General features: G+C 40.2%; 2 protein-coding genes across 4 annotated transcripts; both read right to left on the reverse strand.

The window, feature by feature from the left end:
- Positions 1-25: 25 nt before the first annotated feature.
- Positions 26-9559, reverse strand: LOC145450684 (solute carrier organic anion transporter family member 4A1-like). Of its 3 annotated transcripts, XM_080329188.1 has the most exons (13): positions 8293-9555; positions 7998-8216; positions 6627-6824; positions 5811-6083; positions 5387-5502; positions 5233-5323; positions 4587-4787; positions 3945-4096; positions 3712-3873; positions 2984-3153; positions 2703-2912; positions 1513-1683; positions 26-195 (listed from the first exon to the last, which is right to left on the reverse strand). In XM_080329188.1, the coding sequence occupies exons 2-13, from the start codon at positions 8123-8125 to the stop codon at positions 121-123; spliced, it is 1947 nt and encodes a 648-aa protein (XP_080185314.1). In that variant the 5' UTR covers positions 8126-8216; positions 8293-9555; the 3' UTR covers positions 26-120. The 3 variants fall into 3 exon arrangements, with proteins under 3 accessions (XP_080185314.1, XP_080185316.1, XP_080185315.1); XM_080329190.1 differs by lacking the exons at positions 7998-8216; positions 8293-9555 and adding an exon at positions 7731-7957; XM_080329189.1 differs by lacking the exon at positions 26-195 and adding an exon at positions 1133-1453 and having other exon boundaries at positions 7998-9559.
- A 1637-nt stretch (positions 9560-11196) lies between these two features.
- On the reverse strand, positions 11197-21965 carry LOC145450686 (solute carrier organic anion transporter family member 4A1-like). The gene is made up of 12 exons (XM_080329192.1): positions 20919-21965; positions 20382-20513; positions 19604-19873; positions 19422-19537; positions 19270-19360; positions 17043-17237; positions 16736-16887; positions 16499-16660; positions 16166-16326; positions 14755-14970; positions 12001-12171; positions 11197-11921 (listed from the first exon to the last, which is right to left on the reverse strand). Exons 1-12 carry the CDS (start codon positions 21062-21064, stop codon positions 11814-11816), a joined length of 1920 nt encoding a protein of 639 aa, XP_080185318.1. The 5' UTR covers positions 21065-21965; the 3' UTR covers positions 11197-11813.
- Between the last annotated feature and the right edge of the window lie 655 nt (positions 21966-22620).

The raw sequence follows: 22620 nt of genomic DNA on the forward strand, positions 1-22620 counted from the left end.
AATTGCAGTCGACGAGTAGAAAATATACGCAACATATATGATATATTGAACAAAAAATGATCAAACTATAAATAGAATATATCAATCGCTCCAGTATGAGATCCCAGCAGCACTTTTGTGTTATTTTTGCGTGTCACCGCCCGGTCGGTATGTCTCTAGTACTAGGGCGACTCCAACGAAAATTGCGCTCAGTGCCTGTTCAAAAAAATGCGTGATAAATGTTAAGAATCGAAGTGATATTGAGAATGTACGATTATAATACTATACAGGTAGTCAAATCTGTTCCGCCTGCTACGATTGCGACTATGATTAATGAATATAATTCGATAAAACGATTGCCTCGACATCGTGAAACCCTTTTGATGATACTTAACGTTGAAATGCACCTGTGTGCGGTGTTTAATCGTATTATTTGATCTAAAATGAGCATTAGGTAGACACGGTGCTAATTGAACTACCCTAAGATTAATAGCTTAACGCGGCAACTATGATTGATTGGACTATATAGTTTCAAGTTTCCAACGCAATGCGGACAATAGCGAATTTATTACAAAATGTCTGAAATGAATTTGTGCTCAAATCTATAGTCGGTATATGTTTGCAGTAACTATTTAAGATATACCTTTGTTCATCAATCATGTTTAAATCTAAACATGACAATCCCATTAATTGCAGGGTCCCGATTACGAAATTCACCCAAATGATTTTATTAGTGATAAAAGTGCACCGATGTTGTTAAACATGAATTTATGTATTTAATATTAGTCAAAATTCAAAGTTAATAAATCGCATATATCTTAGCTGAAACCGTAACGTTTTATTACTTCCAGCGGTGGTTCTAAACCAAGTCATTCGCAGAATTGCGAATGAAGTCACATTCTTTCTAACACTTTTGATACGCGGCCCCCTTGGCGATGGTCAAACATGTTGTGAAAATTACTGAACACACGGTATAAATAAGAAAGTGAGGCATACGAGAAATCATGATTGGCGTAAGGGGAAGGTGGGGCACAATGGGTGAAAATCACATTTTCATCATAAATTTACTTCGAATCCAGAAAAGACAAATGAACCTTAGCGAGACGATAGACGAACAAAAACGCACATTTCCAAAGAAAAAGATTCGAAAATACGATATAAGCCCGCATGAATTAGCAAGAAACTGCGAACTCTTGAAGAAATCTCAAAGACCAGTTTTAGTTTATATTCCGAAATGTTTGGAATCGTAACAAAACAGTTGTTTTCTGCTCTATGTAAACTCCGATTAAAGTGTGAATGCAACATCGATACATAGATTCCACGGCGAATGTATGACGTTTAGAATATATTTAAAATCATCAGTGCCGTTTGTAGATTCAGAACAACTAAAACTCATTTCGAGCTCATAAATGTATACCGCAGAGGGATCGCCTCCTCGGAATTTTTCACGCCCGCCAGTTTAAGAATAACTGTTCTAAAGATTTATATTCTACTATCATAAACTGAAGCCGCGACGCAGTTAACATGGCTTACCTTTCCCGTCGCCATTATGATTGTGATATTTACGGCAGCCGCGTCTTTGTCATATAACCTGCAGGATCCCACCTCTCCGCACTCTGTGCTTGACACCAAACAAGCACTGGCAAGTCCGTGCGAAAACACCAGCCGACCCAACATTCTACCGCCTAATAATATTCCGATGTGCTGCAAAGAAGATCAACGTGAGCAATACCACAAGATAAAACTAATATTACGGTTTCGAATTTTCTCTGGTACTGCTTAAGCAATGCGGTGAAAACTCTATATAGCCAGCAACCGGACCGGAGTAAGCCATTTAATTTGATGATGGTTTGATATCGTGCAATTAATATCGAATTTAATCACCTTTCCTTCTAAACAGTGAGCTGTGGCAAATGAGACGTTGGTCATGTTCTATGCAGATGTGGTCAAGGTATTCATAGTTGGTACTCAAGTAATAAACGAAACGTCGTTACTTTTTACTCTTGTGTAAGTAGTCTAAAAATAACCACTTCAGGAAGCCGTTTAAGTATGCAAAATATATTTGAAGTAGAAGTAAAAGTATTTCGTTATACTGTCCGCCTCTGATTATATGTATGAAAAATACATCGACATTTTGGACAACCTATAGCAACTGTTTGTAGCTCCATGCAGGGCTGCTTACGACTAGGGCTGGGCACAATGATTCGAGTACTCGAATCTGAATCGCATAATTTTAATGATTCGAGTCGAGTAGCAAAATACGATTATTTCGAGTACTCAATTTATACGCTCCTCGCCACTGAAAGTTATTTTATCGACGGCAATTATGGTTTCGGTACTATTTTATACTGTAGAAGCCTTGAAACCTTGATTGACCGTATCGCAACATACGGAACACAGTACACAATTAAGAACGTTACAGGAAATAACACATTTTCGAAGTCATGATCCTCCCACAACATTGTCCCAACGTGAAGTAAAATATGTAGGGTCGAACTAATACCAAAGTATAAGTAATGTGATGAATAACATGCATTCTATTCTTTGTTGCGTTAATAAAGGTACATATTTGAACCTTGACCTCTTATACACTGTTAATACGTCATAATCAGTGATACTCGAATGCTCGACTCGACTGGAAGCATAATACGTGATTCAGAATCGAATCACTCAGGTACTCGATTTGCCCAGCCCTACTTACGACGTCACAAAAGAGTAATTACCGTAACGCTTAAAGCCATTGTCCTCTCGTCGAAGGCGACTGATCGCAAAATTGCTTGAGTGCTTGGAGTGGAAGTGAGAAATCCACTGAAAAAGCTCACGAACAAAATTGCCGTGACGGGATACAGATTTGAGCAAACAGTCTCGCTGCACTTGCTCGATGACACTGTTGTAGACGAATTCGACTCGAGACAGATGCAATTTCCAAAGACCTTCAGAGCATAATTCAAACGTAATCGTACTTGGAGTGCAGCGGAAACCCTCTGTCATGCTTTATTCTTACGGTGCGATTCATCTGTGAGGTGCAACCGGCGTGGCATGGCGAATAGTATGTGGTCCCACTGTCATCACACACCGGCGAGTAGATGTCAGTTATGCAACCGCAAGCTGAGTTGCATGCATCTATCAAACTTGGGGATTTGTCGTTCCACCGGGTGGTTACTCCTGCGAAATCTATAAAAATGATATGTGTTAATTCTGGTAAGCGCATGTTGTAAAATCTATGGACATTCCTTGCAATACTTACGTGAATTCAATGTTGTCAATATAGGGAATTTATATCTTTTGAATTACTTACTTTCAGGCCCTCGAGACTCGCGAAAAAATATTCGCAGCATCGGTATATTATGTAGTGGCTATTTCTGAAGTTTCGGGATCGGCCTATAAAATCTATAGCCAAGCATCAATTAGTTTGGAACTGCGATTGGTTAGAACGCGACATTGCCATTGCCTTGTTGATTCATATCAAACGTATCATCGTTATGGGTAATTTCGAAACATACCTAAGTATACCGTGATATAGTCATTACAGTGTAAGCATATCAAAACCAAGCACAATTATAACCACTACTACGTCTGCACGTCTCATATGAAAGTGTGAGCTGTGATTGCAAGTTTTCAGCCCAAATGAAATCTGTTATTTATCAATTTTCTCGGTGATATACGTAGCTATATCATATAGGTTCAAATGAAGTGACTTTCCGTTGCGCTATGAGGCTACGTATGATTTACCTTTCTGTGGACAGCGTAACAAGAATCCAAATGTCGGCGGGAAGGATACGATGCAACAGCCTACCAGAAAAATAAGTATGCCGCGAAGATTCAGCTCGAATTTGGTGATGATGATACCGCCCAATGCAAAGCCAACGACGGATGAACAGATAGCCAACGATCCTACGATAAAACGATGGGAGGCATTATATTAGTGTACTGCGACAGGGAAGTGAAACAAATTCTATGTTTACCCAATCCAAATGCAGCTATCGACGCAGTCAAGCCGTAGATTTCAACTCCTATTTTAACTCCGTAGGTAATGAATCCGTATAATAGCGCCTTGTGTAGAATGACTGACAGGGACAGTAGAATGAATAATTTGTTTTTAAACAAATAGAATATTCTGTTAAAATAAGGTAGGTCAGAGATGGGCATTTTCTATTGAATTCGTAGGATGTGAGTCACTTGGTGGTCATATACTTTCCTTATCTGATAAACCGCACGCCAAACACAAAATACAAATTTCATCCCAATACTATATAGGTTTTCGATACTTAAAACGACGGCAACGTTTACTTCTGATTTGTTACGCTTTGATTTTTGTCGCGTGCTGTCTGAGATATCTTGTGTTGGCAATAGAAGATTAAACCTATTTCTGAATAAATCAGTATTTATTACTCTCTACATCTCGTCGATATGAGCTAACGTGATTATAAATATTCACGAAATATAGCGTGTTACCGGAGCCTATACGATATCGTAGGCTCCGGTGTTACATTTGGCGGGTCGGCAATCTTGGCATTCTATTCTTAACGATAAGTACCAACTTGTTGTGTGATGTATGAGTGCCAAGTACAGGTATCGGATTTAAATTCGTGTACTACTCTGCAAACCTGTGGCGAAAATGTCGTACGCGGCGTGATGGCATGCCCGCTGTTCTCTGCTCGCGATTGCTCTGTGTAATTTGAGATCCGGGAAGGATTTTTGGGAGCGGAAATATCCACAGTGACACGCAAATCAGAGCCGCTCCCGTCGCAATGTATCCAATCCACCACGCCCCGACCCACAAGGGACTGTTGAGGTCGATTGAAGTACTGTAACAGAAAGACTCGATAATGTGATCGTGGAAACGCCGCTGTCAGTATAGTCCGCCGATATTCGATTTTAGAACAACGTCTGGTATCTTCTGTGATGGCGCTATGACTCGTTCTCAACACTTTATAAATGTTCAGCATTGCGAAGTATAGAAGTAGGCTATTAAAAATTTAGGTAATTACGAAATGACAAAATTAAAGACTATAGTATCTATATAGGATATGAGGTCAGAATTGGCGAATATATTAATTTTACATTCAACACCTTTACAGTATTCTTTTGTCCTAAACTGAACTATAGTAAAGTGATCTATCGTCCAATTCAACTTATTTCATATCACATCATATCTTGTACATATTCGAACCCGAAAACAGTTATGGGCGTCTTCCTATCATATAGTAAGCTTTCGATGTGTATTGTATATTCTTCTAAGATGCGGATTACCTCTCTTGAGGGTAGGTGTATAAACGCACCGAGAGTCCCGTCAAAAAATATCCAACTGCGGTGCCAAGAGCACCTCCACAATAAAAAATTCCTTTCAAGAGGAAAAGAATAGCATTGCATTATAAGCAGCAGCCGATGCAAATGTCATAAATACCATGATAGGTTGACGAATACTTCTGCTCCACGTTGTCATCCAAATACGACACCCCAATCGTCAAAGCGTACTCAGATCCAACTCCGCACAAGGTCATTCCAATCATGAAGATAAATCTATATTTAGATAATAATCAAATCGATAACGTACTTACATTGTTTGGGAAATATTAAAGCTATCATATAGGAGACGTGAAATTAAACATCCCTGCGCAGTGGCGCGGTTTGTTTTGTGCTCGGCGGGAATTTCTGGTGACGATAAAAGGTCACGTTAATTGGATCGGGAACATTGCCGGTATCAAGTAATATCTTCGGTCGAAATCAGTAAGATTAATGATCATCCATAGGCCAAAGTCGGACAATCTATACGACATTTCTCGTAAGTGCGTGGATATCATTAATTCATCTACATCATGCACATTTACCTGTAATGCCTTAAAGGTGACGATGATAAACAATTTGCGTTGGTTACGTTTCCACAGTAGTTTTTGATTTCATCTCTCACTTCGTACACGGGCGATACGAATTGGGGTATGGAGTAAATAATGGCCCCCACGCCGCACATCAAGAGACCGACGCCCAACCACTTAGGCTTTGTTATATTTTCTCCGAGATATATTGTGGGAATGAGGGCTAAACACGCACCGATATCGATCATGCTTCCGATTATTCCGGATTCTGCGGTGCTGAGTTGAAATCTGCAATAAAATCACGCTTCGGATTTGGAAATTGCACCTGGAGAAATATAACCGAACAGACACGTTTTATAGATGTTTAGCTGGAGAAACAATTCTCAAGATATCAATTTTCAAATTTCAACTTGAAATAAATATATTTTGTAGGACCCTAAAACCTCGTGATTAGGGCCGGACAAAACGGAGTACATGCGTGATTCGTATCCGAAAGTCGTATTAGGCGTCAAGTCGAGTTTTCGAGTAGGCTATCACTTATTATGAACTTATACACACGGGAAAAGGATGAAATATCATTGATTCGACAACAAATAAAATATTTCCAGTTCATCTTGATCAGAAATAATTTCGTATGTTTCCGACTTGAATATGACATCGCGCATTGTGACAGCCCAGTGATCACATCAAAGAAAGGGAGGCTATATCATATCGTATATCATGACGTCATACTGATCTTCCAGTGTGGTGGAATTGTGACTCGCGAATTCATATACAATGAAAATATATCAGATGATCTTTATGGACTAAATGTATGTATTGTATACTTACTGTTTTTCCACACTTGATAAGGAGACTGGAAAAACGCCATTTATGGTTGCATCAGACAGAAAGTATGCCAGAGAAAGTATAAGTAGAGTACATTTCAAAGATGTAGTCCCGCAACAAATGCTGCTGACTGTCAATCTTGCGTAAATAAATTCGTGAAGCTTCTGCCATGTCATTGCTGTTTCCGTACACTTGGCGACCCTGTGGCGTAAACACTTAATTTCAACCATCATATGCTATATCGAAATTGATTTCATAACCGTACACAAACAAACATCCATTAATCCAAGGATGGTGTCAGTACTAAACGTAAACTATACGGTCTTGAGGCGGTATGTCGGTTACAGGGAAGCAATCGCTAATCTACAATATTTACAAACATTCAGACATTGTAGTCGTGTTGGCTTTCTCAGTGTGTCGATCAACGTAAAATATATATACTAATAGCAATTAATAACAATACACCGGTTATTTTATTACAATTGCTGGGACTAATAAGATGGGAGGATTAGTCGTTAGCGACACCAGAGTAAAATTTGGAAAACTCGAACATTTTGCAAGGCGCTATGACGTCACAAAAACGACTCATCTTCCATGGCTCTTAGTGTTGTTTATATACTGAGTTATCCCATGGGCGCGGAAAGGAACTCAGATTATTTTCTTGAATTTAATCTTTTCAGTAGGGTTACCACGTCCTCTTTTAAGAGGATTTGTCCTATTTTTTCAATAAATTGAAAGTGTCCTTGTAATACGCCTAAATGTCCTCATTTCTTGGGAATTTGTCCTCTTTTTCTACAGAAAATATTAAAATACCATCAAAAACTCGACCTCGTCGCAGCGAACTTCAGAGTTTCGTAAAAAATCGGGTAAAACGGAGGTCGGGTAGTGTTGACCTTTTTTTTAGTCAACACCACAGACTTATCGTAAAAAAGCGGGTAACTCAGGATTCGAGTCGCGTCAAAGTGATGACTTTTTTATTTTATATTAGTCTACACAGGTACTATTGGTCGAAAACCTTTAAGATTAACCATTTTCTTTTCCGGCATTACAGTATTCAGAGATTTTAAAAAGCATCCTCCTCATTTTCGGATCTCAAAATATGCTAACCCTTTTCTCAGGCCCCGCTTAGGTCACGAGCCAAGTAACATCCCAAGATCTTTTACACAGTAGTATCTAATCCCGGATTGCTATCTGGATGTCGGTGTGCACGCATTTTGGTCTGCACAACACAATGAAGCTTACGCTTGAGTATCTTGCTTCAGCGGATACGAATCTTTTGCAAGCTCTAAATGTCATGCGATTTATAAATTTAGTTGGCGGTCCAGCTTGCACGGAAAAAGTTAACAAGTAAAAACAGCATGGTAAATAACTTACTCTTCTGAATCTTCCGATACGGCATCAATTTTGTCCTGGTGTGGGGTTTCTCCACATGATTTACCCCCTGCGACTACTAGACTCACCGAAGTGACCGTTTCTTCCTGGTAGTGTTGTTGTTGCTGCATCGTCACGTCAAATTCCACTGCACCCGTTAACTGTTTTCGTAATTCCAGTGGTCTTGCGGCCGGCCTAAGGCATTGCTTGATTGTCTGAAATCTATATGAATCACGTTCTACTAATTAAACTCTGCGAGAATGGCGTTACGCAGCAATATTTCGTAACGTATATACACCTTGATTTTACTGCGAACTTAACGGGATCCGAAACAGTTTATAGGTTGCTGAGAAAAGGGACCGAAATATATATTTTCATCCTGAAGGCCACTTCCTTGTTCGTTTGTCCTGGGAGATGAGTCTCTCGTGTTGCATTTCTTTCGTGACGAAATTCGATTTTGATCTTTATGATCTACATTGGTATTTAGCTTTCTGTTTCTTGCTCGCTATATATTCTGAGCAAGAAGTGAGCAAATTCAAGCTAATGTTGACTGTAAAAACTGAGAACTAGAAGAATATTTTACTAGCATTTTACAATCCAGAAATTGAAATCGATGTAATTCACCAGTGGAGAGACTGAGAATCTGAGAAAATATGCATGTAATGTGCGGTTAATAGGGGACGCAAATGAGGCACTCACTGATCAATGATTGATGAGCATCAATGAGCATCAATGATTATGTTGGCCTTTTTCTACCGATGTTTATGGATACCCACCGTTACACAATTTGCCTATTTATTGTTAAAAAATATGGGGAGAAAGGAGAAGTGATCACAGACAAGTCAAGCCTCACCTGTGGTAGTACAATTCGTCATCATAAACGAGGAGGAATCGGTGAGGCACGAATTAATTTGTCTTACCCCGATTGTTGACCAAGCAATTCGACAATCGCAGCGTAGTGAAACAATGCGAACCGAAGATGCTGTAGTAAGTTGCAATGGCTAAGACATTGGGTGATCAAATGATCAATAGGCTATAATCGAGTGCGATCACGATTACTGCTGAATCACGCGATTACGATAGCAGCAAAATCTCGAAGCTGTCGATTACGATTACATGGAAAAGTAATCACGAATATTCACAATTACATTTATTTTACTTCTTAGAACCTGAGCCTTGAACACATATTGGAATACAATATAATGACTGAGATGAGAAGGCGTCATGAGAGAACGTTGTTTGCTGGTTACGTCACAATCCATCCATGGCCCAACTTTATGCCAATGACGGCGTTATTATCTTGCTTTTTCGCCGAGATTTTAAAACATTATAAAGGAAAGTATTCCCCTGGAGTTCTCCTCGCGGTACACTGTTGTTAGATAACTCGGTTTACGTTATGATGGTGCAATAAACACGCCGGAACCGTGAAAAGGGCCTCGGACAATAAATGATTATTAAACTTATCTGAATTACATTGCACATACAGCTCTTGTTTTGATAAGAATGAATCTGCAAATCTGATGTTGAAATGAGCAAGCGAAAAACGTCTTTACATGAGACGCATGGCGGCTGTTCTTTTAATCATACTACTACATTGAATATATATTTGCTACGCGTTGATATTTCGCTAAAATCCAACGACGTGCAAAGCTAATACCTGGGGTGTAATAATAAGGAAAAAAATAATAAGGAAATCCGACGTTTCCACTATCAATAACCTATAATAATATCGTAATATTCCTTGTTCGGAAATGATCTTTTTTATGTCGGTCATTGCACAAGTCAAAAGTAATCGTTCCTTGATAAAGAAATCGATTTTAGATATGTGAAATAATCGGTTCCGATTACTGTGTTATTTTCTTTAATATAATCGATTGCGGTTTTGATTACTCGAAAATGTTGTAATCTTCGTAATCGATTACGATTACAAATCACGATGACCCCACGCCTGCGGCCAATATCGAAATGTATGCAGAGCAAATACCTTCACTTGCAGATGTAGTTATGTGTCCACAATCAATAACTACTGAAAGGTCACATGGATTTTCAGCTATACCTTCAATTGTGAATATGTTCAATTGTTCAGAAATGCTATCTAGGATCCTACTCGTCAGCTGATTCGCGTAAACAAGGTCTTACAAAGCCTAGAATTGGGCCTTGCTACAAGTCGGCAATTGCGGAATCAAAATAAATAATAACGGCCTGGTGTAAATGACTATTGCAGTCTAACAGCACGAGGAATACCACAAAGAACAACAAAAACGATGTAGCGTCGTATCTTTGATCTGCGTGCGAAGAATGTCGATGAGAGTTGTAAATCTGACTCTAAAGCAGTGGTTCCCAAACCTTTTTGGCTTGTGGCACACTAGAAAAGTTATAACACACTCGCGGCATACTTACAAGAAGTAGCATTTTGAAAACAAATACGTGATAATGAGCTGACCATGCTAGTTTATACGAATCTATATACGACTGAGGCTACACGTCGCATTGTTGAAAACCATACCCTCATTTCGTCGTCCATTCCAAGCAGTCTCTCTCGTATAATTTCAGTCAAAACAAAAAGCTATGTTCAGATTGTCATGGAGATGCGCAAAGCACATGGTCGTAAAATCCTGATTGCTTTTGCACCTATATGGTAAAGGATTTGGAAGTAGACAGCCATAACTCATCCGCTTTTGTGGAAACAGCGTTTTCGTAAATAAATGAGCTGTTCTGAGAGCGAGCGAGATAGTGTAATGGTTATGCGTCCGGCTTCTCGAGCGGTAGGTCGTGGGTTCGATCCCCGGCCGGGTCATAACGAAGACTCGAAAAATGGTATCCGCAGCTATCCTGCTAGGCGCTCAGCAATCACGGATAGCATGGAGGAGAAAAAAAAAACGGGGGCGCAGACTAGATGACCTCATGGGGCCGTATCGCAACTCCGTCGCCAAAGCATCTCGATGGTGCAGGCGAGAAAGAATATCATATCTCTCTCTCTCTCTTCTGCTAAAAATTGCTTGATTCACTGCATCCAAATGGACTATCTATCTATCAAAAGTTGTGTACAACAAATCCTGAGATGTAATATTGCTTTGAAAGTTGAACTCCAGGCAGCGGAGTATTTTTTGTTTTGTTTATGAGTTGATTCATTAGGTGCGGGAAAATAATTAGACTTTCTCCGACGTATAGCAGCACAATTATGATATAACAATCACCCAACTCGTCGCGAATGTCATGATTGGTTCCAATGCAATTAGAGCGCTTTCAAGTCGCAGATATATGCTAGCATACATGCCACACTTTAAAGAATTATGAAGCTTTTCTCCAAAATTACAAAAAGATTCGCGGCACACCAGGGTACCTGTTGCGGCACACTAGTGTGCCGCGGTATACAGTTTGGGTCAGTGCCTCACCAACCACGAACCTCGCGCACATTACCGATCTAAGTCAAAATCCCATCGCAACAATTTGCAACGGTGATCCATATTCAAATACATTTTGTACACATTGGTGAATGATTGTTAGATGTTGGCGGATGAGCATCCCATTTTAATAATCGCAAGATTCGTGTATTGACACTGCCGAAAATGCGTTGAATTTCGGTTGTTGAAGTAAATTTCTCGACAGTTTAGATTTAAGAAACATGTAATAATGTGCTATTTCCAGGTAATCACGGTTTCTGCTCACTGATCGCTGTTAAGTGTTTACATTGGTGATTCTGTCAAAGTTAAAATTTATTGCAGATTATAAACGTCAATTTTCCTGACAATTGCTGGTAAACGTCAAAATAGTATGTTACAACCAAGCATAGTAATACGTCAAATTCTAGATTCTTTCTCATTTCGTCGAAATTAGTATATTCGGCGGTTCGTTGGCCTTCCCGCAATGATTCGATCTTCGTTGCGCCAAGCTAATCGCACACAACAGAACGACGACGATGCAAATCTGCAAAATGCAAAGTTAGAGACATCGATCGGTTACGGCCGAACGTAGTTGCATTATAAACATCGGACTGACAACCTACTTTTCCTGTCGTAATTAGTATCGTTAGGTTCCGGGACACGAGCTCGGAATCGTATACCCGACAAGCTCCTTCCGCACCGCATTCGGAGCTCCAAATCAAACATGAGTTGTCGAAAACCGCGCCGAAAGCAAGTCGTCCGACGATCCTTCCGAAGACGATTTGAACCACTCGCTGAAATGGGAGGCGCGCATTTATAGTATTATTAAGATGATTATAAATATTAATATAATCTTCGTTATTTACTGTAAAACTGATAAATACACACATAATCCGGGAAGCAATCTGCCCCCAAGGAAAATGGCGAGATAGAACTAAATTTTTAAAATTTCAGTCAAATTGTTATTCCTATATGCATATACGTGAAGAGGTTAGATTACAGAAACACGGTAGACGAAGAATTGGCGACGGGCTGCAGAGCAGAGGTAGAGATGATTGAAAATGAAGAATAGAAATTACAGAAATCATGCTGTGATTTACGCGCACAAATGTAATTTTAGTCCAATGGTGCATTCAAGGCCTTCTGGAGAATATGCACAGTGCCCAATAACGTGAAACTGTGGTCCATGTTGAATCGAACGTTTCCCGAAATCTGTTGGATATATCTCATGAGTTTTTGCTTACGACCCCTGCAGCGCCAATGACTAATATTAATATTATACTACTATCGATGGCGATCAAAGCATTCAACTTTTCTACTAACGTAGAAGTAGAAGTAACTCCGCATATTTTTACTCAATTGCAAGTAGTGGTAGCACTTACAGAGACGTGTCAAAATCCCTTCAAGTAGAAGTAGAAATGGACATCTGAGATGTACTCAAGTAAGTAGTCTGGATAAGTAGTTTCGGTCAATGTGTCGCATCTCTCAGCAGTTGATCAGGGGGTGTTCACTTTCGAAATCACAAGGTTGTTTATGTTGAATTTTTGTTATTCGAGATGATCGGACTACCATGGCCCTTTACACTAGGTCGATATTCCTTTTTATGATTACTGAGCTGCCGACCTAATTAAGCACTGCTCACGAGTCGTCCTAGGCTTTTTGTAAGACACGGCTTACGCGGATCGTGTTGCGAGGAAATCGCGGGTTTATCTTCGCGACGAACGCAGAATAACCAATGAAACTCCGAATATAAGTGCTGAAATTTCGAAAAAGTTCAGTTACGGCGGAAACGGCTCTTTCGCCAAGCTGTCATGACTATTTCACTCATAAAACTTACCAAGCATATTGCATAAATAATCTTTACTGTGAAATATCCATCGTGTCAAAAATATGCAATGTATAAGTGGAACTATAGCCTAAAAACATAACCATATCAGTGGCCTAGGTCAGTGGTTCTCAACCGCCGGTCCGCGGACCGGTGCCGGTCCGCGACGACATTCCTGCCGGTCCGCCAGGTATATTACAATTTTATATCCTAATTTCAAGATGCAATGTTGAAGGCGACGAGTACAGAATAGACACGAGCTGACTCATCGCTAAACAGCGCAGTCTGCGAAATAATTCGTTTACGATTCATTCATTTTGTGCAGGACCGTAACTGGGGCACCCCAAACCCCCCAATCGCAAAGATGCCGAGCTTGAAAAGGGCCCAAAATTATTTTGCAAATGAACATAATTCATAGAGTATTTTTTTGAAACTTCTTCCAACATTTTTCAATTTTTTTTTCGCGCTTTGCGCGATTTACTGTCACTAAATGCCTTGCTTATAGGTGCCTTTATTCGAGAAATACGCATGATTTATAGAAATACGCATTTCGGCGTCAGCCATTACCGTGCCACGCCGTACCAACACATAGTGAAGTTTAGGCTAACATGGGACTCCAAAAGTTGTGCAGCGAGAAAACCGATTCGGTAATGAATGATTGAATATTTTCGCTCTTGGTGCGATTAATCTACATAAACTCTCTGCTTACACTGAGTAGGATGAATGTGCTCACAAGTACAGGTTAAAACATCCACCCAACTGTAGGGTCTGGCGGCGAAGCCCCCGAGGTTTGGCTTATCGACCTGTGGGGTCTTAAGACCAACGTTTTCGGGGATGGGCTGACGAAGTAATTATTCGGCCCGGATTTGCGCATGGCCGGTATAGCTGCTGTAAGGTGTTTTTTTGCGGTACGCATTGTATTCGTAGTTGCCAGAGTAGCCTGCGCCTGTGGGCAGTGGGCAATGAGCAAGGTAGCATGACAAGGTGCTTGGTTCTACTCCGAAACGCTTTTTATCTCGATATTGTCAAAGACAGGAATATTATTCGTGTTGGCGTGGTCGGTTAAACCCACGACTTTCGGTGCGAAAGACTGTAAATGACTCTCGGCTGTAGCACGTTTATTTGGACAAGGCAATTTTACCTCGACTCAGCAGACTCACTACCACAAAATCACATTTATGCCATCATGAAGATACTTAATTACCATCAAAACCTCTAAATGTCACTCTACAGCATCATATAGTTGCAAAAACGGTTGCATACATTACATTTTGGCTTCATTTCAATTTTGAAAGTTCACCGGTCCGCCAGACATTTTTTGAAATTTTACCGGTCCGCGAGGTGAAAAAGGTTGAGAACCACTGGCCTAGGTAATAGAAGTCGGCCAATGTGGGAATGATATACCAGAGGGTTCAGTCGTCATGGTAATTATAAACGCCGTTCCCTCCTACACCTCTTGACTACTAAGACTTCCACGTATTGAAAATTTATCCTGGTTGCACCAATGGATTCAACGCCACCCAACTCGGCGTTCTTCTTCAAGTGGCATCACCTGAACGCTGATAGCGGTCGTTCGTTCGTCGAATGCTACCGATCGCAGAGTTGCTTGAGTGCTCGGCGTGACCCCGAGAAAGGCGCTCAAGAAGCACAGGAACATGAGCGTGATAAGCAATGGAAATTTCGGGCAGCGTTCGGAAACGCACTTTGTCGACGACACGGTGCCGTTTGTGACGTTCTTCCCGAGAAGACACTCGCAATCGGACGCGACCTGTGGAAAGTAACGATCGTTAATTAGCGCTGCAATGCTCTTTGTATACTGTGACTTGGAATTGTAATGGCGGCAGTAGTGATGAAATGCATCAAATCACCTTGTAATATTAGATTAGTGGTCGTTGTCATGAGAGCCTAGGAGGACATGATGTTGACGTCAAAGTTTAAATGTTAATCAATGTAAAAACTGTATGAATATTCGGTGCTAAATGCCAAAAATGATAACGGAGGTTCAGGTAACAGTCTTTGGTTAGCATTCCTTTTGACCTGTACTACAGATAACATGATATTGCTCAATGCAGTGGCGTACTAGCCACTTGGCTTTTATGGCTCTGCGACATGGGCGGCAGGCTGCAATGGGGCGGCAAATGTGAGGTGGTGACTTTTTTTAGTCAACACAACAAGATTTCCAGTAAATATAATTGAACAGATTGAAACTATTTCAAAATTTCGGCGGCATTTTCAACGAAAGCCAGGGTCGACACTCGACAGCATATGCGCCTACGCCACTGTCTCAATGATGGGATATAGTCGCCTCAGTGGGAATGGGAGTGTAGCTTAATTTAAATACACTGGTCGATAATCGATATGCTCCGATCAGGGATAGGCAACACGAATTACTAATTCGAAACCGAATAGAATGGTAAGATTCTAATCTCGTTTCGGTTACTTTGTGTTGCCATTGCACACAGCTCACAATATGTATGTTGACTGACTCGCTCCATACACGATCATGCCGGGAATGATTTCCCCGGACGCAGAGCTTTTGTGCATGTAAACATATAGGCCTACAATATATTATACAACGCAATAACGTATGGCCTGTGCAAGTTTACTGTGCACGCCACCACATCGGTATTTTGAAGTGCTACCGGTATTTGTTTCGTGCTTGAAGTTTTGGGTTCGATTCAAATCTACTGTGATTCGATTTTGCTCATCCACTCCACAGCTATACGAGCTTCGAGAGTCATTCAAAGGCAAATTCTATCAGCAAACCCTAGTTTTCCCCATTTTCAATCACGCATTTATAGGCTATATATATTTTGTTCCCAATTCTCATGTGACGTCACATTGAGGTCGCGAAGTCATTTGATTGTTTGATTTTTCTGATCACCTCACTGCAGATGCGTGATAATATCAGCTTCTCGTCGGCATGGTACAAATTCGCTTTGAAGTTTTCATGCCAAACTTACTGAGAAGGCTTCTTGAATTCCGCAGCCCGCGTGACACGGGGAGAAATATAATGAACCGTCGTCGTCGCAAACAGGATTGTAATTTTCCGTTGTACAGTGACATTGAGCGTTGCAGGGTCCCACGATCGCGTTGGTCTTATTGATATTTACGATACCCAGTTCTGAAAATGACACATGCCTGATCATTTTCTACTCAGTACTTACGAAGGCACATTTGCAGACATGACATTACGCCAGATTTGAGTTCGGGTGAAATTAGTGAACTGCAAACGAAACCACATTGTTGTAACGTCCTGTTCATTTAAATCAGGTAGCGACTATACGTCAACTTGCTTTTTCCTGGACAATGGATTAGAAACCCGAACGAAAACGCGCAGGATAACACGCTGCACGCTAGCATGAACTGCAGTATCCCTTTCAAATTCAATCCGAGCTTTGATACCAACACTCCGCCCGAGATGTAGCCCAACACCGTCGATATAATAGATAATGATCCTGCGAAAAACGAATGCAAAGAATAAGCGATTCATTTGGGGAGCGGCGAAGAGACGTTCGCTGTGGTTTGCTTACCTAGCGCCAAGGACGCGGTTGATTCAGACATGCCATATAAATCAACTCCCATTTTCACGGCGTAAGTCATTACACCGAAGGTGAGGCATGCGTGAAACGTCTCCGATACAGTTATTGCAATGAATAACTTGTTGCATGATAGAGACAGCAGCCTGCAGAAAAATATCCATTTTGGCATTCATATAGTTAGCCCTCGTTTGTGTGACTAATCCGAAATTTTGGTTCAGATGAACTAAAATCCTGCAACTTTTATATTGCATTCACTATCCTTTGTTTCCTTCCGGAGACGCAATATAATAAATTATACCTGGATGCAACTCGCGATGAGACGCGATGACTCTTTATCTTATGCTCTCTATTTCTCCTTACGTTATCCGATTGCGATAAATTGCCAGGAAGTAGAAACACCGGAAACACGATGAGCAGTAGTGCGGCAGCTCCAACAATGAAAAAGAGCCACCAAGCTCCTACCCAGAGAGAGCTGTCTATTGTAATGAGAACGCTGGGAAAGAAGACAAAATCAAATAACGTATGAGGCTACGGTATCCAGGGGTCGGGAACCTTTTTCGTTCGAAGAGCCCTGTTGACGCTATATTTTCTATTTTATCTCCCAAAGAACCATACATTCAATCAATTGCTACGTCACAATGGAAAAATCGTGACGTCATGGTAGCGCAGATTCTAAATCACGACCAGGGATTCGTCTTTTGCACCATATATTTTATCCGTAAAAACTCGTACTAATGATTGCCTTATTTGAGTAATGAGTGCGAAACTTGAGCTACATAGATCTTTTGCAAGTTATATATTTTTAGCTGTATTGCACTGAGAGGCATATAATATTTTTTGAAGCTTGAGACAATTAACATTTAGATTTCCAACAGACATGGAGAACAGTTACAATATCAATCTACTTTTTACACGATTTTTTACAGTTAATAAGTTTTTGGTGCTGCATATGGTGTTCCTGATGGCTTTTTAGTATGGTTGATAATAATTGTTGAGGTTAAATATCATTCAAAATTTGAGACTTTCGTCAGTCAAACGAGATCTTAGGTTCGTCTTGATGCTATTCTTAAATGCGAGGACCCCTGATGACATACGTAGGTGGTCACTATACATTAGGGCTCTTCAAAAATGACTTTTTTTCTCAAATCATACTGGCTACTTGATAAAATTGTTAGGTTACCTAATTTAAGCCTACACACAAAATTTGGTTCAATTCCAGCCAGTAACCGCTTTGCTACAGGAGAAGAAAGTTTCTATTTATTATATAAAAATAAATAATGAAAAATTTGAAAATTTTCTGTTCACCCCATGAAAATGTTAGGCTGTCTATAGAAACGATGCTCACCAAATTTGGTTCAATTCCAACCAATGGAAGCGGAGATATTGCCGTCGAAAAATTTGGATTTGAATAAAATAGTATTTACGGTGACCGATTCTTTGTTTATTTATTAAAATTGTGCTCACCGTAAATACTATTTTATTCAAATCAAAATTTTTCGACGGCAATATCTCCGCTTCTGTTACTGGCTGGAATTGAACCAAATTTTGCGTGTAGGCTTAAATTAGGTAACCTAACAATTTTATCAAGTAGCCAATACGATTTGAGAAAAAACGTCATTTTTGAAGAGCCCTACTATACATATACAGTAGTATACCCATTGTAATGTGTGATACGTCATTGACGTGAGGTCAGGTTAGGAAATTGAGGCAGTGCCACCAGTCTATTGAACATTTTTATAACCGAAATCACGCAACTTGCATGTGTTCAAAAATAAAGCGTGGAAGGAGAGGTAAGGCAATAAGGCATAGATGAGGCACGGCCGGGCCATGCCTTACCGGTGATAGCGCACTTCATCGTAAATATCTTCGAATATATACTAACTGATATTAATCGAATGTAATTTTCGCAGTGATTCCAATTCTACTTCTCAAATCTCAAAGTATATTCGGCGGTAACATAACATTACGCCACAAGCTTACATTTTAACAGCGGCTACAAAGCTACGTTATCAATCGAGAACATGGATAGCTATGGCGTTGTTTGTAATTTGAATTTGTAATTGTCACTCCCACTGTAGTTCAATTCTCGCCGTAGATCAGGAAGTCAATGTGCGTTTGAAAACAGCACCGCCGTGTGTCCTATAGTCTCTTTGATCAATCGACGTATCGTGCATTCAAAGATTTCTTGGCGGGTACATCGAATTCGGGAGTGATATTGATCGCCGGCGCGGCAACAACTTGTATTACATGAATTTAAAAAGGGGGTCCGTGCCTTTAACCCTGAATACGCCACTGTATTAACCTCTCAAAGACATGTTTATACTGCAACAAGAATAATTATACTGGTTGTGGTGAAGATTTAATAACAAGTTGCTGCAATATTGATGAATAAAACACAAAAATAAAAATTTCGCAAAGAACCATATAGGTTCCCGATCACTGGAACGAATCGGTTTGTTACTGGATCTGACGTAATTATAACGTAAGTATAGCCGACGTCCAACCGAACATTAGATACCACCGACCTTTTTGACGGATTATTATACAGCTGAAGAGATATCCCGCCAAGCATATAACCTGCTGCAAGTCCGATCGCACCAACCCCATTAAAAATGCCTGTGAATTTTCATTTAATCAGTCGCATGGATGTCAGATATCTAGCACACTTTGTACAAACCGTGATATAGCGAAGAGTACGACTGTTTCACATTTTCATCCAGATAGGACAGCGGTATTGTGGTTATGTACTCCATTCCCAAACCCATAAAAAATGTCCCAGCCATAAATACAAATCTGATATAATTGCAATATTTTGCTGATTTATTCTGCATGTACTGGATATAGCTTATTCGTCTCAACCTGTACCACCGCAGCGGAGAGATATCGCATACCGAAAGGGTAACATTTCCACAGTAGTTCAAATCCTCTTCGCCAAATCCATACTCAGTTGAGGTGTATTGTGGTGTTACAAAGATAGAAGATCCAATTATTACGAATACTATTCCAGACCCAATCCACTGAGTTTTTATAATGTTCTCGCCGAAATAAATGGTCGCGAGGAGCGCAACGCAAGACCCAATATCAACCGTCGCTGCTATTAACCCTGTTTCCGTGGAATGCAGTTGAAACCTGTTAAGAAGTGATCATGTCCACCATCTAACCCTGCATATTTATTTCTAATGTCAGCCATGTTATTCATGTAGCATAATAGTTAGCGATACAGTGATATCACTGCTATGAATTGCTTATATTTAGCTGACAGCAAAAGCTCGTATGCAGATGTTCATATCATATATCGTATAGCTATATTATGCTATTATGTTTCTAAAGAAATTCCACAGAAAAATCATGACAACAACTTGTGTGTGCACAATGCCAAATATAACGAAGTTTATTTCTGTTAATATGTCGTGGATAAAATTCCTAAATCAATTTACAAAGACGCGTGGAGAATTGCAGAATGCTGTGCTGAATCATTAACGCAACTGCGTGCTCAGCGAGTTTTCACGTTCCCATTGCGGCAAGTTCGATTTTATAGAAACTTTTGCCTTCGATGACAATCAAGAAACTATACGTGAAAGCAAGCTAGTCCTTGCTCCCGTAAACCAATTATGTTCATAAATTGAATACACTCAACTGTTTTTCGACCGTTGATATTGTGGAAGAAAATACTCCGCTTCCTATTCCATCGCTGAAAAAGTACGCCATCGACAGAAGTGCTAAGGAGCATCTTGGTGATGCGAATCGTTGGAACATCGGCATCAATAATCTGAAATTTAAACTTGACAGGAATATTCTATTTTGTGACGAAGACCGACTACAGTACAATGCTGACTAATCTGTATAATTAGAGATGTCGAATATAGCTGATGATTTATATCGTATAGGCGATCAGAATATATTGTTAATCTATAGCCTAGCTACATTGCGATTTTCTTCATGGACGAGTTTCAGCTACAAATCAACAGATGTTACCCTGTTATAGTATTATCCCGTCACTGGCTTATAATAAAACAATATCGTTTTAAAAAAATTATACGCCGCATTTGTCAATGTGGATACTGTGAAGTTTGACTTTTGTTTACTTAGATGTAAACGTAGCCTACCTAAGAATCTGAATAAAATTATACTTTAACCGTATTTCTTATCGCTTAAACTTGAGAAAGGAACATACCTGTCGTCACGAAAAGGTATTTTTAACCCACAAGATGTATCCTCCTTAAAATCTGAGGTCACCATATTGTCGGACGGCAAGGGCATCTTCTCCGATTCTTCGGTCACGTCGATAACTCCATGACCTTCCTCCACAATGACATCCATGTCCGATGCGATCTCGATAAATTCGATAATCCCGAGTACAGCTTTCTGCGGCCAGCTGTGTGTATCTCATTAGCGGTTATCTTTGATATCGGCTCTGTAAATTTTAATCTTACTACTCGCTTCTTGATTTTCTCTCTAGTAAAATTGGATTTTTGTGTCACGGGACGCCGCACTTTTCAAAAAATGCGCAATTAAACTGCGATTCCCCCAACATTAATAGGCAGCCGGACATTTCATTTCCGCTGATCATTAGTCAACACCCCGTAATCCGGCTTCTCACAAGTGATCTCTCTCGCGAGGAGAAATCAGATTTCAGCCGATGCAGACACTTACAGTAGACGAGATGGATAATAGTGTCCAGTCCTATACGTCGATGGCTAGTTTCCTACTCATCTGATTCGACACACGAGTGATCTCACACGGCCGTTACGGACTCGATCTCACTATATACAAATTACGTTCAAACCACGAAAGTCTCTAATATGAATGTCCTAATCCCCGTAGATGTATACAAATTATCTGTAAAACGAAGGAGACATTTTGCGCAGCATAGATTTCATCAAATCATTCTCCGCTTCTCGAAAACGCGCTCTTCATACTGGCGTACTAACTTCATAAAGCTAGCTTCACTTGATTAATAGTATCGTGTATGTATTTTTGGGAGTATTTGTACACAATTAGTTTGTTCTCTCTTTCTCTCCTCTCCCTCTCTTATCAAGCATTGATGGCTCCGATTAAGTATTACAGTCCAATTGCGCTAAATGTTATACTCATTAGTAGCCATTATAATTTTAGTTGCTAATTTATTTACAGGGTGAGTTTATTCGTTCCTGAAGTAGTAAGTAGCCACACTGCTAAATAGTCTATACTTCAGTTGAAATAGTTTGGGCTATTTGTTGCTTGAACATTGGTATTTTCATCATGTAAAACCAGGTGGTAGAAAGTAGTTCACAGCATCATCGCAAAAGATACCCCCAAAACGGGGATGGGGACGCATACTACAATTGCGCAGTTCTAATAGGGTATATAAGATACAAAGGCGACCAAAAACAGAACAGAAGAGTTGTAGGCTATACAATGCACAATTGCACATGCGGCAGGAGTCTACGAAACACTCGACAATCAATGCGACGATTAGAGACCTCGCAGCTGTATCACCTATAGCCGGTAGTTTCGTTCAACACTAAAAAGTCATGTTAACACTGGAGCAAATATACGATAAACATACCGTCGAAGAGCTAAGTAATAATATAACTCAATTCGAAAACTGGCTTCAGTATGAACAGCGGCGTTTCTTATAACGTTTCGGTAAATTATAGGCAGTATGAACAGCGTTAGTTACGGCGAATAATTTGAAATTGGATACTCCAATATGAAGTGGGTCTGGACGCCAGAAGGCCTACAAGTTCTCCCCGGCTTAGCTTGGCAATCGTACACCATCAAACGCATCCATTAGCTACTAATTTGTTAAAACTGAGTGCTATATCATTCCTCATGAACAATTTGGCCTCCAGGCCTTTGATTGCTCTCGCGAATAGCTGGTTCTATGATACCAC

This window comes from Botryllus schlosseri, chromosome 11, assembly GCF_051294905.1.
Source record: "Botryllus schlosseri isolate E-star chromosome 11, Bs_hap1, whole genome shotgun sequence".
Taxonomy (NCBI): domain Eukaryota; kingdom Metazoa; phylum Chordata; class Ascidiacea; order Stolidobranchia; family Styelidae; genus Botryllus; species Botryllus schlosseri.

Coding starts and splice junctions, on each gene's coding strand:
- LOC145450684 (XM_080329188.1), bottom strand. CDS start 8,125: ATGCAGCAACAACAACACTACCAGGAAGAAACGGTCACTTCGGTGAGT. Junction 5,324..5,386: donor GTATTCGTCAACCTATCATG/GTATTTATGACA, acceptor TCCTCTTGAAAG/GAATTTTTTATTGTGGAGGT. Junction 3,874..3,944: donor GATAGCTGCATTTGGATTGG/GTAAACATAGAA, acceptor GTTTTATCGTAG/GATCGTTGGCTATCTGTTCA.
- LOC145450686 (XM_080329192.1), bottom strand. CDS start 21,064: ATGGATGTCATTGTGGAGGAAGGTCATGGAGTTATCGACGTGACCGAA. Junction 19,361..19,421: donor GTACTCTTCGCTATATCACG/GTTTGTACAAAG, acceptor GAAAATTCACAG/GCATTTTTAATGGGGTTGGT. Junction 12,172..14,754: donor CGACCGCTATCAGCGTTCAG/GTGATGCCACTT, acceptor CTCCCATTTCAG/CGAGTGGTTCAAATCGTCTT.